Below are 17,990 nucleotides of genomic sequence, written 5' to 3' on the forward strand. Positions count from 1 at the left end.
CATACTTTTGACACAGAACTTCAGTTTTTTGAAAATGGGATTTGAAAAGTTATTCTGTGCACATGTATTTATTGCATGCTCACTGGTTAGTTGCTACACAACTTTAACAGCTCGTGAATACAATCATTAACTTAACCTATCACATGGCAGCCACTCAGTGCATTTAGCCATGTGGATATAGTCAGGAGGAGAATGTTCCAAACAAGAGAAAATGTCCAGTGAGCATCAGTTCTCTGGGAAAAGGTATCTTATTGATGTCACAAGTGAGGGGGGAATGGATGGACTGCTTCAAGCTGATAGCAAGGAAACAGCAACTCAAATAACCACTCAGCTGTTTAAAACTGAACAACAGAAGATTGGAAATATGCTGCCTGGCCCGATGAGTCTTAGTTTCCGCTGTGACTTTTCAAATGGGAGGGTCAGAATTGGCTCCTGAATTTCCCGACCGTTGAAAATCCTCTGGTGCGCATTTCAGCATTTTTAATTACAGTGATTTATAGCCACATGTGAAGCTTCTATTTGACTAGAGGCCAAATACTTTGTGGGATCATTCACTGTTACGTCAAGTGGAAGTGGGAAACCTTTCCATTTAGACTTGATGTGATAATGAGATCTTCTTATGTTGACTTTGTGCTTCATTTGTACCTCAACAATAGTAATGTACAGGTGATTGGTATCATGTTCAATCACACAGAGGGACAAATAGGAGTTTGTCTATAATAGACAATGCAAAGGTCTCATGCACAATTTTGTATTGCTTTGTTTTGTGTAAGACTCTACAGTTTAAAAGGGTTTACCCAGACTGAGGTGAGAGCAAAAGGCCATGGCTGCTCTACAGACTCTGGCTTTTATCTCTGTAATTGGTGAGTTTTTACATTAGACTTTGATTTGTTAAAGAGACGTTCTCTCTGTAGTTGTGTAGGATCTGAAGTTTCAGGCCACTTGTTTTTCTTGTCTACATGTTTCATCTTCCCAGCAGGGTTTTCCTGCAGTCTGACTTCAGAGTGCTCATACTATAATCTACTGGACTACTTGAACCTGACCTCATCAAATGTTGCTCTGGAAACCATGCGGCCAGTGAAAAACTGGACCAGAAGCACCTTTGTTCAGGTGGACTTGTTTTTGTTGGGCATTTTAGAATCGGTAAGCATCCTTATCGTCCTTCTTGCATGGACTGAACAAAAGCAGAAAAGCATTTCAAACATTATACCTTAGGATGTGTCTGATCTTCAACCACACTTGTGATGATTTGCAAATAATTTTGGTTCACCTTTTACACAGCACAACATTTTTTGGATGCATTATTGTTTTAGAGCATCAGAACCTTAGAGGATAAAGAAATACACCCCTGACTATGTGGATTAATAAATACTGATCCTTTTAAGATAACAACACAGTTCCTTGGAAATTCCCTCGATAACTTATCTTTTTGCTGTTTACTGTTTCCAGAATGAGAAGTCTCAAACTTTCACAAATGAAATCAGGGTCCACATGGTAAGAATCTGTGTGGCACATTCAAAAACCAAGATGATCACTTTGAACAATGCTGACAAATGGACCAATCAGCAGTTACATAAACACGAGCTCTGTAGGCTCGTGATTTATTCATTATTTCTATTATTCATATTTTTTCTGGCACTTTTTAAAACTCAGCTTTTCATTCTTTCCAGAGTTGGACAAATGAATTCCTGACTTGGAACCCTTCAGAGTTTTGTGGGATAGAAAAGCTGTCCATTATGACATCAATGTTGTGGTTCCCTGATGTAATCATTGTTGAAGAGTAAGTATAGCTCATTGCAGAAATGAAATTTTTGTTTGCAGGGATTTTATATAAAAGGGTACAGGACTGTGCAAAAGTCTTGAGCCATATTTTGCTAGGGAAATGGGTGCAGTGATTTAAACTGTCACAAACTGGCTGTGTGCAGGCAGGAGAGGACCCAAATGCAAACTTGCAGAGACAAAAAGTAAACTCAAAAAGAACACACTGAGGGATAACGAGGGGAATGAGGCACAGGAGGAGAGCACAGCTGGGAGTGATTAGGCAGGACGAGACAAGGGAAGATATTTTCCTGGAGTACTGTCTCTTAGCCTCTCTGATGCCACGGGAAAGGTTGGCCCTAGCTGTCCTCAGGCTTGCCTCGTCTCCATCTATGAAGGCAACATTCCGAGCTTTCAGCAGCCTGTAGACCTTGAAGCAAATAACTCGTAAACTGGAGAGGAAATGGCGTCCCCCTAATTTAGATCATCATTTAGCCTGTTTGCTTGTCTAAAAAAAAGCTAGAACATCTTACTATTCATCACTGATTGAAGAAAATAAGAAGAACCCTAGGTATCTCTTTAGCACTTTAACCAGGCTGACAAAAACCATTCCTTTAACATTAACTAGTAATGACAAGCAAAATTTGAACCATTAGAAAAAAGATTACTCATTACCAATTCACAGACGCAACGATGCATATGGCTACTTTCAGTACCACTGATATTCATTTTCTCCAATTGATCTTCAGTAAATGCTTCCTCCAAACCATCAAGGTGTCTTTTAGACCTCATTACTACAAGACAACTCAAAGAAGTCCTGCCATTAATTAATGCTTCGATCTTAAACATTATCAACCTATCTCTATTAGTTGGCTAAGTACCACAGGCCTGTTAAAAGGGAGTTTATCCTTCCCAAACAAAGAAGCTTGAGGCAACTGTTTTTGTGATTTGGCACTACATGAATAAAATTGAATTTAACTGAATTGAATGTTCATGTAAAATAATACAAATTCATTGTACAGAATGAGAGTTTGTTGTTGTGAACTGCGATACAGCAAGTATTAGTCTGAAATGAAAGGAGATTCCTGCACTTCCTCTGAGCTGTCAGGCTGCAGGGATTTTTTTAAGGTTAAAGTAAAGAAACTGAAACAGCCAGCTGTAGGCAAGCTTTGATGATGAATAACCAACCCCTTAATTACTTTACTGGCAGATGACTGATGCGTTTCCTCTTCTCTCTGCAGTGTTTCTGATGATGGGAGCATGCGGATGAGTCCACTGGTCACTGTGTATTCCAACGGTTCAGTGAAGGCAGACTTTCAGCAGCGGCTGACCTTTGCGTGCCGTTTAAATCTCTTCGCGTTCCCCTTTGATTTGCAAACGTGTTACATCTCATTTTCATCTCTGAACTCTGATGGTAAAATACACCAGATTAACTGTAATAATTGGTTCACTTGCTCTTTTTTGTCAGAGCAAATGATTTGGAGTCATTTGTTATTGTCTTCATAGTGGACTCTATAACATTTGGAACGATCAGCGACGAAAGATTCCTTACTCAAGTCTCTGATACAGTCATGCTTACAAGGGGACAGTGGGAACTCAAACACATCGACATATACTCAACTAACCAAACCATTGAAAATAAAAGCTACGTTTCTTTCAGAGTAAGACAATATCTGGGATGACATTTCAGTAATAGCTCTTTCACAGATGCCCATATCTCTTTGTCTCTAATGACTCTGTTTTTACAGGTGTTGATGTTGAGGAAGCCCATGCTTTATGTGATAGATTTCATCATACCCCTCTTCTATTTCCTGATCATGGATTTGGCTTCATTCTTCATTAGTGAGGCCAAAGTGGAAAAGCTGAGCTTCAAAGTGACAATACTTCTGTCCATCTCTGTCTTACTGCTGCTTCTTGCGGACATATTGCCGTCCACTGAAAAAGACATGCCAATCATATGTGAGGATTCAAATAAGACATTTTACTTGCACTATGTTGTATATATATTTTTTCCACAAATTTATATTGTTGCTCTATCTGTGCTGCTAAACCAAAGATCTGCTAAACTATTTTTCATTGTTTGTGCAACAGTGACAATAAAGATCATCTTATTTCTTATCTTTCTTTGTGGCAGACTTTTGTAAAATAGCACTGACACATAATCTCTCTGCATCTCACTTCTAGCCATTTATTGCATGGTCATCTTTACAATGGTGGCTGTAAGTGTCCTGGAGACCATGCTGGTGATGTTTTTAATGGACTTTGAAGGTTTTAGTTGTTTTTATAAGAAGGCTGAAAACTGTGAAAATGCCAAGACTGATGATCAGCTGGAACCCATGGAAGGTAACCTCTTTTTTGAGATATGGAAATGAAATTACAGACCATTAGTCCCCATGATTTGACTTTAAGTTTGGTCTCTATGAACCACTTTTTGTTCATCTGCTGTCTGGCGCTGGCCATGTACATAGAAATTTGTTGACAATCCGAAGCTTTTTCCCCTGACATGGAATAATCAACTGGGAATAATTGACAAGCATCATATTCATATTATTAGTATTATAGTAACTGATTATTATATTGGCTATTGTCTTTATTTCCTGCACAGATTCTGCTGAAACTTTAAAAAAGGGTGAGGGGAAACCGAAAAGAAGTGACCTACCCAGTGACTGTGACCTTCTGAAGTTAATCCTTGATGAAGTGAAGGCAGTTCAAGACAAAACTGGAAGACAGGACGAAGTCAATGGAAAGCAAGAAAGCTACAGGAGACTGGCTGCAATCATAGATCGTGTGTTCTTTGTTTTATATTTGATTGCTTCCACAATTTTTGTGGTGTTGGGATATTTAAAGTGGATTCCACAAATGATCTGATTGAAATTTGAGTAGATTTTGTGTTGTGTGTATAATCCATCAGTGCATGAAAATAGATGTTTTAGTTGTCTGTGAAGGTTCTCAGTCATCCAGGTCATCGTAGTCAAAGGAGCTTGCAAAGATTCAGAACTGAAGAAGCTTCTTGGATGAGAGGTGAAACGTCTTCAAGTAACTTAAAGATGTTTTAGTTGTGAAACATCACCTACGCAATGTTAGTAAATGCATGCAGTGCAGGATGAAACATGTTAATAACTACTGCACGTCTTTTTCAAAACTTGAGGAAACCCACTCTGGAAGGTCATTGAAAAGAAAGTGAAAACAAAATAAGAACAAAGACTAATTATAAAATACAAAACTAGAATAATTCAGGTTTCTTGTTGCCAAAGGGTATTGTCTGAGTCTCATCTATCTCCAGGGTTTACAGAGAATGGTCCAAACAGGCCTCTTAACCTCTGATGGCTACACTCAGCAGGAAAACACGTTTTGTCACAAACCTCAAACAGTCTCAATTTGGGTTTTTTGGAGATGGAAATGAATTTGGTGTACTCAAATATTTTCAACAGTCACTTTCAGTCCAATAGAGCACCTTTGGCATGTATAGGAATGGGAGACTCATATCATAGATGTGCAACTGTATGTCAATATGGACCAAAATCCTCTGAGGAATGGTTTCTCTGAAGACACATTCGTCAGCTACCTGTGAGCAGAATCAAAAAAATCTCAACAGGAATGCAGGAGCAGTAATGACTCTTCTGTGTAATTCTTACCTTGCGGACGTTTGGTGAGATTCTATTTATTTGACCTATTATATATTGTTCAAGCTTTTTGTCTTGGGTTAATTAATGTTTTGGTTGCTGTAACACATGAATTTCCCAACTTGTGGGATGAATAAGGTCGTTGTATTTTTTTCTTGCTGTATAATAAAAGTATCCAGTAACTCAAAACTGTTCTATTTTCAACTTCAGTCACATAAGTCTAGAGACAAGTTGGCAACTATCTTGCGACCAGTGGTTGCTATTCCCAAACAAGTTGGTAAGGGTTTCTTGGATGTTTGTGATCGTTACTTGATACAATCAAGTTGCATGTAGTTTGCATGGTTACAACTTATCCAACCATTCATGTGATTGTTTTGGTGGCTAGCAGAATGAAGAGATTGCCTGTAGTTTCCAATGAAGACGCTGACATGCTGCAAATGATTGGTAACTATTTGCTGTGCTTCAGCAGAACTTTAAAAAAAAAAAAAAAGGCTGATGCAAACTGGAAACAGAATATTTGCCTTCAAAGTAAAAGTTGTGCTCATTGGTGTTGCCATGTTTCAAGATGTAGAATTTTACTCTCTGTTTCCAACTTACGCTGCTTCATCACAGCTCAGAGAGTAGTTGATAGCAAGTTGTATTATAACAAAGTGGAGCAACTGGTAAGAACTGTAACTCAGCTGTCACAGTTGATGTAAAATCACAGAGAATTTACAAAAATGGTTAATAAATCAATAAGCATAATAGATCGTTAAAGTTAAAAGTACTGAAAATAAACAAAGCATTCATATAAAAATATTAATAGGCATTTATCAAAATGCACATGATACTGTATGTCTTATACACACTCTGGCAGGATGGTGCTCCATGCTAGCCAGCAACAGAGCGCTAAGCTTAACAGTGTCCTAACATTACAGGGAAACGTAAATCATCTAAACATTCTAGTATCCTATTGGTACATTTGCAAATGCAGTCAGCACATCTCAACATATATATTTCTACAGTTCAAAAGCAGAAATGCTCATTTAATACTAAGGTTGGGCATTTGGATGACTATATTGACTATTGACAATAGGCTTAGCCTTTTACCGATTGATTTTACAAGAGTTATTTATTTATTTTTCTATGAATAAGTTTCCTAATCATTTTGTCTGAAACTAAGAGAACCAGCCAACGGAAAAAATAATTGCGCTCTTTTAACGGTGTCTTCTTCCAGCTGCAAGCAAATGCATCCTCATGGTGCGCCCAAATGCAGCGATTCATTTACTCGAACAGTAGGCTATGTTCAGAAAAAACAAAACCATTTTATTTTAATAAAAAAAGACCTATAATGGTGGGTATGGAAACAAAGAAAAACTGGCTTCTTTTTTCCACTATAACCATGTTTACAGGCCGTTACAGAGTTTATCTGTCTTACACACTCAACCAAACAACAAACACAAAATTAAACAAAAACTAAGTTAAAAATCAAAATGTCTCTTCCGTCAAATGTTAAAAAAAATCTCAGACTCAATGTTAAGTCTTTTGTGCGATTTGGTACATGTCAAATAAATAAATAAATGAATGAATAATCCAAAAAGTAGATAGATAGATAGATAGATAGATAGATAGATAGATAGATAGATAGATAGATAGATAGATAGATAGACCGAAACAAACAAGAAACGAAGTTAAAATATTCCCTCCAAACAAAACGTATAAATTCTAAATGTGCAGGGTTACATGGCTCCGCCCATCAAAAAGTCACCTGCACAAATATACCGCCTATCGTCATTTATTGGACTGACGATTGTCGGTTGGAAAATTTACTATAACTTTAATTACATATCGCCCAACCTTATTTTAAACCTAAAAGGAGACAAACGAAGACCGATGCTCAGACACAATGCTTCTCTTTCCGCCGCTTTATTGGGAGGGAGGCCAGAGCTCCCCCTTCTGGCAACTGCAGGCATAACATCAATCACGATTAATAAATTACAGTGGAACCCCGACTTACGAAATTATTCGTTCCAGAAGGTCTTTGGTAAGTCAAAATTTTCGTAAGTCGAAGCACCTTTTTCCATCGCCTTTTGAGCTGGCTGAAGACGAAGTTCTTGGCGGAGGAGGAGGTGGCGGAGGTTGAAGAAAGCATACATACATACGTGTACATGTATATAACATTATGGAATTTAATTTAATTTTTAAAAATTTTCTATTTTATCTATTTCGTTACACGGGCATTTTGCCGTATCATGGGCAGAAATATTGCTGTTAAGTGCCTTCGTAACTTGAATTTTTTGTTAAATGGGGTCTTCGTAAGCCAGGCTTCCACTGTACATGGATTAATCCTCAGGCTCACCAAGTAGATCATGGATTGAATTTTAAACAGGTTGTAGTCATACATAAAAATGGCTATAATTTATCAACGGTTATAAATGTTTTTTAAACTCTTGAACTGTGTTAAATGTATAATCTACTGTCGAACCATACACAGCCAAAATTAAGAATATTTTACCATTGTTCAAACATTTTATTTCTCACTTTCAGTATTTGATCTGTTGTCTTTGAAGTATTTTGCAAGTAACTGAGTTAATTAAAGAATAGCTGAATTTTACATTCTGAACAGTGCTTAAACTTTCTGAAGATTTCACACATAATTGCATAAAACCTCTGGTAATTACATTCTGTATTATACCTGAAAATATAAATTCATAATCAGTGACTTAGAGCGTCACTTTTCAAAGTAAAACTGAATTATCATTAAATATTTACGGGCACTGCGAAGAGTTTGCTCACTGAAAACCTGTCTACTCTCTCCTGGTTTAATACTTACATGTTGACTTTTTGACTCAGCTGCCAGCCAATGACATGAATGCAGAGGTGATTAGTATTATTTCCCTTTCAATAGCACACAGGAACAAATAGAAGGATTTTAGTATACTTGACAGTTCATTTTTTACATATATTAATTTCTCCTTCACACTATTGTATGACTCTGTTCTATGTAAGCAGCTGTGCAGTTTAAAAGCGTTTACTGGGACTGAAGGCAGACAGCCATGACTGCTCTGAGGACTCTAACTTTTCTTTCTTTAATTGGTGAGTTTTTAAATTTGACCTTGATTTGAACATTTTAATTATTTTTCTGAACTTTAGCTGGATGAGTTTCTGATGTCTTACATTTTGCCTGTAAGTTACGATTTTGTGTTTTTTTGCCAGCAGGGTTTTCCACCAGTCAGACTTCAGACTGTTCATACTATGATCTGCTGAACTACTTAAACATGACTGAATCAAATACTGTTCTGCAAATCATGAGACCAGTGAAAAGCTGGACCAACTCCACACTCGTTCAGCTCGACATGTTTCTGTTGGGTATTTTAGAAGTGGTAAGTCAGAATCAGAATCAGAATCAGAATGGGTTTATTGCCAGATGTTGAGGTTTACAACATTAGGAAATTGCTGCGGTGCTTCAGTGCAGACAATAAGAATTAAAGTGCTATGTAGAAAGAAAGATATGTGCATGAGATATACATGAGAATAAGAATTATGAGTGCTACGTAGAAAGATATATACATGAGTGCAGGTGGTGATCAGTGCCAGACATGAAATGATGCAGTGACACAGCGTAGGGTCATGTGTTAGTGGTGGGAACAGTCATATGGTTATTGTTCATGTGTCCAACAGCAGAGGGGAAGAAACTGTTCTTGTGGCGAGAGGTTCTGGTGCGAATGGACCGGAGCCTCCTGCCTGAGGGGAGCAGGTCAAACAGACTGTGTCCAGGGTGAGAAGGGTCAGCTGAGATCCGGGCTGCACGCCGCAATGTCCTGGAGGTGTACAGGTCCTGCAGAGATGGGAGTCTGCAGCCAATCACCTTCTCAGCAGAGCGCACAACACGCTGCAGTCTCTGTTTGTCCCTGATAGTGGCTCCAGCGTACCACACGGTGATGGAGGAGGTGAGGATGGACTCGATGATTGCAGTGTAGAACTGCATCATCGTCCGTGTTGGCAGGTTGAATTTCTTCAGCTGCCTCAGGAAGTACATCCTCTGCTGGGCTTTCTTAATGACGGAGGTGATGGTGGGCTCCCACTTCAGGTCCTGGGTGATGGTGGTACCCAGGAAGCGGAATGAGTCCACAGAGGTGATGGGGGTGTCAGTCAGGATGATGGGGGGGAGTGGGGCTGTGTGCTTCCTGAAGTCCACAATAATCTCCACTGTCTTCTGGGCATTCAGCACCAGGTTGTTGTGGCTGCACCAGGACACCAGACGTTCAACCTCCCTCCTGTAGGCAGACTCATCCCCGTCAGAGATGAGTCCAATAACGGTGGTGTCATCTGCAAACTTGTTTAGCTTGACAGACTGGTGGGTGGAGGTGCAGCAGTTGGTGTACAGGGAGAAGAGCAGAGGAGAAAGAACACAGCCCTGAGGGGAGCCGGTGCTGATGGTCCGGGAGTCCGAGACATTCTTCCCCAGCCTCACGTGCTGCTTCCTGTCCGTCAGGAAGTCAGTGATCCACCGGCAGATGGGATCAGGCACATTCATCTGGGAAAGCTTGTCTCGGAGATGGTCTGGAAGGATGGTGTTGAAGGCAGAGCTGAAGTCCACAAACAGGATCCTGGCGTAGGTTCCTGGGGAGTCCAGATGCTGCAGGATGAAGTGTAGGGCCATGTTGATGGCGTCATCTACAGACCTGTTGGCTCTGTATGCAAACTGCAGGGGGTCCAGGAGGGGAGCCGTGAGGGTCTTGAGATGGGAGAGAACTAGGCGCTCAAATGACTTCATGACCACAGATGTCAGAGCCACGGGTCTGTAGTCATTTAGTCCAGTGATCCTAGGTTTCTTGGGGACAGGGATTATGGTGGAGGACTTGAAGCAGGCAGGCACATGACATGCCTGCAGTGAGGAGTTGAAGATGCCAGAAAACACTGGGGCCAGCTCGTTTGCACAGTGTCTGAGGGTGGCAGGAGACACACCGTCTGGGCCGGGAGCTTTCCGAGCATTCAGGTTCTTAAACTGCTTCCTCACATCTGCTTCATGAATATGAAGAGTTGTGGTCGGAGGAGGTGGTGTGAAATCCTCTTTTGTGTGGGGTGAGGAGGGGGGTGTTGCAGGTGAACGGTTTGAAGGTGGTGATGGCTCTATGGAGGGGGGAGAGGTGGGGGAATGAGTGTCCAAAGTGTCTCTATTGTTGGGGCCGTTGGAGGTGTGAAGGCTGCCTGATGGCTCGTCTAAACGGCAGTAGAAGTCGTTGAGGGTGTTGGCCAAGAGCAAGTCATCAGTGGAGTGGGGGGTTTTAGGCTTGTAGTTTGTAATATTCCTAAAACCTTTCCACACAGAGGTCGAGTCATTCTTTGAGATCTGCTGCTGCATCTTCTCAGAGTGCTGATGTTTAGCAATGTCCACTTCTTTAGTGAACCTGTACTTGGCCTCTCTGTAGCAGTCCCTGTCTCCGCTTCTGAACGCCTTTCTCTTTTCCAGCCACAGCTTTTTGAGTTTAGGAGTAAACCAGGGTTTGTCATTGTTATAACTCACCCTGGTGCGTGATGGCACAATGCTGTCCTCACAGAAGTGGATATAGGAGGTGACAGTGTCCGTAAACTCGTCCAAGCTGGTAGAAGCAGCCTTCAATGTGTCCCAGTCTGTGGTCTCCAAACACGTGCGAAGCTCCTCCACAGCCTCGTTGCTCCACAGTTTTTTGGTGTCTCCATACTCCTTTTTTTGCACAGATTTCTGCACATTTACATCGAATTATATTCATGAATCTGTTACCTTTATTTAAAAGCTATGTTTACACAAAAATAAATCCAAGGGACAGCGCTTTATCAAATTTGAAAAACGAGTAAAACTTTATCCAACCAACTCAGATTTGTCTGAAAACATTTCGAGGGAAAGATGCACATCATAAAAGGAATTATGGCCTGGTCCTTCAAAGGTTTTAGGGGAAATATCTTGTACTATGGCTCTGTAAATATAGACTTCCAGGTGTGGAGGTCCATAAAAGGAACTTACTGTCTGACTACAAGTGTATAAGGGGAGAAGTGTACAGTCTTTATTGACAGCTTGATAGCGAGATCTTCAGCTCTCTTCTCATCTAATGTCCATCACAACACCTAAGTTGTCAAATATCCATGATTCACTTAAGTGGCTTATTAACTGGTTAATAGTTAATTGGTTTACTTAAGTGGTCCGTGGTCCTTGTTACAGTTTTGATTCCTGATCATACTGTTAATGTTATTTATATTTGGTGTCTTCTTTTTGTTATGACTATGACCTACCCAGGGTTCTTTGTCTGGGTTGTCTCTTGATTATATCTCGTATGTGTTTATATTATTATTATTACCAGAAAGAATTTAAAATTGAGTACTGTAACCTCAAGCCTTGGGCATTTTGAATGTTGGTTTCATGTATATTTCCATTTAAGTTTTTGTTTTCTGTTGATTTCCATAAGTTGTTATGAGCCTCTTAGTCCTCATAGTAGATTGGTTCAGGTATTTGTTGTTGTGGCATTTGGTTAGTTCCCTCTGTGCTGCCTCATTCCCATATTTTTAGAGAAATATGTTAAAAGAATAAATGACGCCAGAATCTATCTATCTATCTATCTATCTATCTATCTATCTATTAGGGGTGCAACAATACGTGTATCGATATTAACCCGTTCGATACAGTGCTACAGTGCTTTCGGTTCGGTATGCATATGTATCGAACAATACAATATTTTTAATTTATTTGATCAACTCATCTTATGCTGTCTGTGTTGAGAGCTCAGTGGATCTGCGTTCGACTACTCCGCCTAGGCTGCACTGTTGAGCGCAGATCCACTGAGCAGCACAAGCTAGCGAGACAGAAGTTATGCTAGTTGCAACATGGCAACTGCCTCAACGCTACCCGAAATTGAACCTCCCCCACCCTCATTCAGATCTGGTGTTTGGAACTATTTTGGTCTTCATGTGAAGCATGACCCTGATGGTAAGCCAAAGTATCGAACCGAACCCAACCGTGAATTTTGTGTATCGTTGCACCCCTAATACATATAATAATAATAATTCGTCTGAGTTCAGCATTTTAATCAAGCTGAAAAGTGTGAATACTGATGTTGGTGTTGCTGATTGTCTGCAGGAGGAGAAGTCTCAAACTATCGCAACTCACATCTGGCTCTACATGGTAAGAATGTGGACTGGCAGTGTCGTCATTTTGAGTTTACTGTTTGAAAAACCATTGTCTGTTATCAGTAAATATATCAACTTTAGTGACATTCTTGGCTCTTTTAACTCTCACACAGTTCGTGTTAAGTCAGAATTATCTTTAAATCCAAGCTTTTACTTTTCCTAGTCTTGGACAAATGAGTTCCTTACTTGGAATTCTTCAGACTTTTGTGGGATAGAAGAGATAACCCTTCCAAAATCACTTCTGTGGATCCCCGATGTGAGAATCAATGAGGAGTAAGTACTGTTCATTACACAAGTGCAAAATAACTTGGACTTATACACAGTTTTATTCTGGGGTAATTCCTACAAGGAAAGCAAGCTGCCCAGGAAAAAGTCTGACTTACATTAGCTTGAATACCTGATTAACAATACGGAAACTTCAATTTTGGTCCAAGTGTGAAATATACACACAACACTGTAGACATAACTTATCTAGACTACAGCTGGGTTCAGACATCTAGGAAACATTTGTCCGCAGAACATTTGCAAAGATATTTTGTTAATTGAAAATTGGGGGTTGAGACCCTGCACAGGTCTCACCCAGGCCATCACAACAAGTGGATATAAATTATAGATTTTTTATTGGAGTAATACCTTTAGTACATGAATGACATCAAACTGAACTCCAGGAGTGAGCAAAACATTTACTCACGGATCCACCTCACTAGGCTCTGCAGCGAGGACATCTGTATGTTTGGGTTGGAGAAGTTGCAACAGCAAACATACAGAACACCTACAACTACCTGAGTGTCCCATAGGCCAACAGGAAGCATGAGAAAGACAGAAGATGGTCAGCAAAACCAAATACCTCCAAAAGATAAAGAAAGATCCTCAAAAGCCAGTTCAGCAGATTTAAGCTGCCATTATGCATGCCCTACCAGCCATCAGATATCGAACTGGCCATAGAGAAGTAAACAGGACATGCCACAGATGTCAAAACTTTTCACAATGCACAGTCCAACAAAAAGAAAAAAGCGTGGCAGAAACTAATGAGTATCAAAGGCACAATCCAGCATCCATAAATTCAGGAACACTGTCCCCTGATGTGAGCTGCTGCCGGAGTGACAATGATAAGGACTGCAAGGAGGGAGTATCCCAGAATTCTTCTCAGATGTACAGTTAGGTCCATATATATTTGGACACTGACGAAAGTTTGTTTTTACCTGTTTACTGAAACATATTCCAATTATAACATAATGTATAGACTCAGCTTCATTTGAGGATATGCACATTCAAATTGAATGGAGGGTTTAGGAGTTTCAGTTCCTTAATATGTGCCACCAATTTTTTAAATTGACCAAAGGTAATTGGACGGTTGACTCAAAGGCTTTTTTATGGGCAGGTGTGGGTAGTTCCTACGTTATGTCCTTATCAAATAAGGAGACAAAAAGCCTGGGCTTGATTTGAGGTGTGGTGCTTGCATTTGTAAGATTTTGCTGTGAACAGACGACGTGCAGTCAAATGAACTCTCCGTGCAGGTGAAACAAGCCATACTTAAGCTGCGAAGACAGAAAAACCCATCCAAGAAATTGCTAAAATATTATTATTAATCTACAGTTTGGTACATTGTGAGAAAGAAAGAAAGCACTGGTGAAGACCTGGGCATCCACAGAAGACCACAGTGGTGGATGATCACAGAATCATTTCTATGGTGAAGAGAAACCCACTCACAACAGCCAAGCAAGTGAACACCACTCATCAGGAGGAGGGCTTATTGATATCCAAATCTACCATAAAGAGAAGAGTGCATGAAAGTAAATACAGAGGGTTCAGTGCAAGGTGCAAGCCACTCATAAGCCTCAAGAATAGAAAGACAGGATTGGACTTTGACAGAAAACATCTGAAAAAGTCAGCAGAGTTCTTTAAAACTAAACTTTCTTTAGAAATATGAAACCAAGATCAACCTCCACCAGAATGATGGCAGGAAAGAAGTATGGAGAAGGCGCAGAACAGCTCATGATCCAAAGCATGCTACATCATGTGTAAACCACGATGGAGGCAGTGTGATGGCTTGGGTGTACATGGCTGCCAGTGGGACAGGGACACTAGTGTTTATTGTTAATATGACACAGGACAGAAGCAGCAGAATGAATTCTGCTCAAATCCAGCTAGATGCAGTCAGATTGATTGGGCGGTGTTTCATACGACAGATGGACAATGACCCAAAACATACAGCCAAAGCAAGCCAGGAGTTTATTAAAGCAAAGAAGTGATATATTCTTGAATGGCCAAGTCAGTCACCTGATCTTAACCCAACTGAGCAGTTCAGATGTTGAAGACTAAAGACTAAAGAAAGGCCAACAACTTAAACAGCAACTGAAGGCTAGAGGTGGGAATCACCATACATCCCACGATACGATATTATCACAATACTTAACGCACAATACGATACTATTGCAATTTTTTAAAATATTTTGCGATATTCAGATTCTGTACATAAAGGTAAACTTTATCAATATTCATTTTATCTAATATCAAAGTCTCACACTCAGTCTTTCTCTCATTTCAGTTTTATTGTTGACAAACTGAACGGTTTGTATTACAGTCTAGTCCAACTTAACTGAATGCAACCATCTGGTACAATTATAGCTATTTATGAAAACTATGCAGCCCCTTCAGCAACTGAAGAATTTGAAAGTAAATTAAAACAAAACATAATTTTACATTAAATAAAAAAGTTTTAAACTTAATCAAAATAAAACATGTCTTAAATTAAAATAAGTAAACTGTCATGTTTATTGCTGCCAAAAAAAGTTAAACACATTTGACAGTGTCAGGATTCTTGCTCAGAAAAAGGATCAACGTGCTCTGAAGTCAGAGCACAAAAACCTTTTTTGTAACAAAATATCGATTTCTGCTGTCCCTGTATCGATACATTATTACCAAACAAAATATCACGATGCTACACAGCATCGATTTTTTTCCCCCACCCCTAGTAAAGGCCTGGCAGAGCATTAAAAAGGGGGAAAGCCAGCATTTGGTGATGTCCATGAGTTCAAGACTTCAGGCTATAATTGCCAGCAAAGCTTTCAACCAACTATTGGAAATGAATATTTTATTTTCAGTTATTTAATTTGTCCAATTACTTTCCAGCAGAATCCATTAATTTACTTTGAAATGAAGGGATTGTGTTAAAAAAATCATGCTTTAGTTCTTCATATTTTTATGCAATTTATTTTTGTTCAACCCTGAAGTGTACAGGGAGCTACCAAACCATTTATAGAGGTGTTCTCAGGAGATGAATACACAACTTTATTACACACTCAGTGCAAAACTTGAAATTATAACAGTGAGAGTGAAAAATAAAGTTAATTTCTGACTCTCCTCCTGCGTCTGCTGTTGTCCCCTCAGTGTTTCCGATACCGGGAGCATTCAGGAGAGTCTTCTGGTCACCGTGAATTCCAGTGGTTGGATGTACACGAGTGGACGCCAGCGGCTGACCTACACCTGCAGTCTGGATCTCACGATGTTTCCTTTTGATACGCAATCCTGCAACATCACATTTTCAACAATGAGCTCGAATGGTAAATATTGTAAATTGAGTCAGATTACCTCCAGAGCAATTGATGTAACAATTTATTCCTTTTTTTATTGTCTCCATAGAGAAAACGATAAAATTAGGAACATTCAACAGTGACAACGTGCTGAATAAAGTCTCAGCAGAGGCCATGGTTACAATGGGAGAGTGGGAACTCAAAAGCTTGATAACTTTTAATGGATCGAAAGCCAGAAACAGACTTAGATACATGGTAAGAAAATATTTTTGTGATGGGTTTTTTTTTGTGGACAGCTTTTTATCTCATGTCCAGGTCTGATGAATCTGCCTGTTTTACAGGTCACAATGGAGAGGAAGCCAATGCTGTATGTCATAAATCTTATCGTGCCGCTTTTCTTTTTCCTTATCCTGGATTTGGCATCATTCTTCATTAGTGAGGCCAGAGGTGAAAAGCTGAGCTTCAAAGTGACGATACTCCTGTCCATCTCCGTCTTACTGCTGATTCTTCAGGACATGTTGCCCTCCACAGAAAAGAGCCTGCCAATGATCGGTGAGCAGCCTCGTAGATCTAAGATCGAGATTTTAATGAGGTAGAGGGATTTTAGTAACAGTACACCGACAAGCAATTTCTCTGCACCTTCTAGCCACATACTGTGCTGGAGTTTTCGCCCTGGTGGGGATTAGTGTCCTGGAGGCCATGCTGGTGACCTTCTTAATCGATCTCGATTGTTATTGTGGTAAGAAGGCCCATGAGGCCCATGAGGATATTCAGCTGCAAACGGGCGATGTCACAGGTATGTGTTTGTAGATTTTCTTTGCAAAGAAACTAACACAGAGATCAATAAGGAGTCAGTTTGTCTCTTTTCCTTCTGTTTGTTATCTCTGTTTTGTTTTTGTTTTTTGTGCGTCACTGGAGTATGGTGGTGTTTTTAAGCTTTTTCACTGAAAACAGCAAAAGTCAACCAGACCAGAAACGTTGTTGCAGCTTGCTCAATAAATGATCTCTTTCATTTCCCACTCAGAGTCTGCTGAAGCCGAAGAGACAGGCCAGGTAAAAGAAGACAGGTGTTACCTTCCTGAGTACTGTGACCTGCTGAAACTAATCCTGGATGAAGTGAGGGCAGTTCGAGGGGAAGCAGGAAGACAGTACAAAGAGAATAAAAAGCATGGGTGCTACAGGAGACTGGCTGAAATCACAGATTATGTGTTCTTTGTTTTATATTTTAGTACTTGTGCTTTGTTTCTGGCGTTCATGTACTTAGTGTGGATTGCAAAGGTTATTTGAGTTAGATTTGTTGCACCTGCCTACAAGCCTACACGGTGTGTGTATAATCTGCCAGTGCATGCTTATACGGTGTAGCAGTTACGTTGAAGCCAAGCACACCATTGTTTTTCTTGTGACATTACCAAGAAGTTTGATGTGTCACATGGCCCTCTTCCTATTGAAAAAACAAAAGTTGTATCCAAGATGGCCGACTTCTAAACAGCCACCATGGTCACCGCCCATCTTGAGGAGTTCGCCCCCTCACATATACTAATGTGCCACAAACAGGACTTTAATATCACCAACCATTCCCATGTTATTACGCTGTATCCATAGAAATGGCCCACCCTGTACTATATGATTGTAGGTTTTAGTAAGGTTTTGTTTGTTTTTTTTAATCTAATGTAATAAGTGTAGTTTACACACATCGATCCAAGTGACCTCCCATTTAGGGGATTTTATCTCAGTCACTATAAAACTACGATGTGTCATGGGTCTCATCACGTCAAAGTCACCCCACTCCATGTAATTGGTAATCAAAACATCGTTTCCAGTAAAGACGCGGCTAAAGCTAAAGCTACTTTGTCTCTAGTGCATGAAAGTCGTTAATAGAAATACAATAAAAGCACAACTCCGATGGAAACTAGCCCGGCTGGGACGGCAGTGCAGG

At 40.0% G+C, this 17,990-nt stretch overlaps 2 protein-coding genes across 2 annotated transcripts; both read left to right on the plus strand.

The window, feature by feature from the left end:
• Nucleotides 1-762: 762 nt before the first annotated feature.
• Nucleotides 763-4,626, plus strand: LOC113019975 (5-hydroxytryptamine receptor 3A-like). The gene is made up of 9 exons (XM_026163642.1): nucleotides 763-863; nucleotides 977-1,143; nucleotides 1,450-1,494; nucleotides 1,671-1,780; nucleotides 3,000-3,172; nucleotides 3,265-3,419; nucleotides 3,507-3,717; nucleotides 3,943-4,101; nucleotides 4,364-4,626. Exons 1-9 carry the CDS (start codon nucleotides 824-826, stop codon nucleotides 4,624-4,626), a joined length of 1,323 nt encoding a protein of 440 aa, XP_026019427.1. The 5' UTR covers nucleotides 763-823.
• A 3,790-nt stretch (nucleotides 4,627-8,416) lies between these two features.
• On the plus strand, nucleotides 8,417-17,341 carry LOC113021450 (5-hydroxytryptamine receptor 3A-like). Its single transcript, XM_026166149.1, has 9 exons — nucleotides 8,417-8,456; nucleotides 8,577-8,743; nucleotides 12,472-12,516; nucleotides 12,685-12,794; nucleotides 15,912-16,084; nucleotides 16,164-16,309; nucleotides 16,396-16,606; nucleotides 16,701-16,850; nucleotides 17,079-17,341. The coding sequence occupies exons 1-9, from the start codon at nucleotides 8,417-8,419 to the stop codon at nucleotides 17,339-17,341; spliced, it is 1,305 nt and encodes a 434-aa protein (XP_026021934.1).
• Nucleotides 17,342-17,990: the final 649 nt, after the last annotated feature.

Source organism: Astatotilapia calliptera, chromosome 4 (genome assembly GCF_900246225.1).
Source record: "Astatotilapia calliptera chromosome 4, fAstCal1.2, whole genome shotgun sequence".
In the NCBI taxonomy this organism is placed as follows: domain Eukaryota; kingdom Metazoa; phylum Chordata; class Actinopteri; order Cichliformes; family Cichlidae; genus Astatotilapia; species Astatotilapia calliptera.

Excerpts from the sequence above, each read along its gene's own strand:
- LOC113019975 (XM_026163642.1), top strand. The coding sequence starts at position 824 with ATGGCTGCTCTACAGACTCTGGCTTTTATCTCTGTAATTG. Across the intron at positions 1,495-1,670 it reads ATGAAATCAGGGTCCACATG|AGTTGGACAAATGAATTCCT; the intron begins GTAAGAATCTGT and ends CATTCTTTCCAG. Across the intron at positions 3,173-3,264 it reads TTCATCTCTGAACTCTGATG|TGGACTCTATAACATTTGGA; the intron begins GTAAAATACACC and ends TTGTCTTCATAG.
- LOC113021450 (XM_026166149.1), top strand. The coding sequence starts at position 8,417 with ATGACTGCTCTGAGGACTCTAACTTTTCTTTCTTTAATTG. Across the intron at positions 16,607-16,700 it reads AAAGAGCCTGCCAATGATCG|CCACATACTGTGCTGGAGTT; the intron begins GTGAGCAGCCTC and ends TGCACCTTCTAG. Across the intron at positions 16,851-17,078 it reads GCAAACGGGCGATGTCACAG|AGTCTGCTGAAGCCGAAGAG; the intron begins GTATGTGTTTGT and ends TTTCCCACTCAG.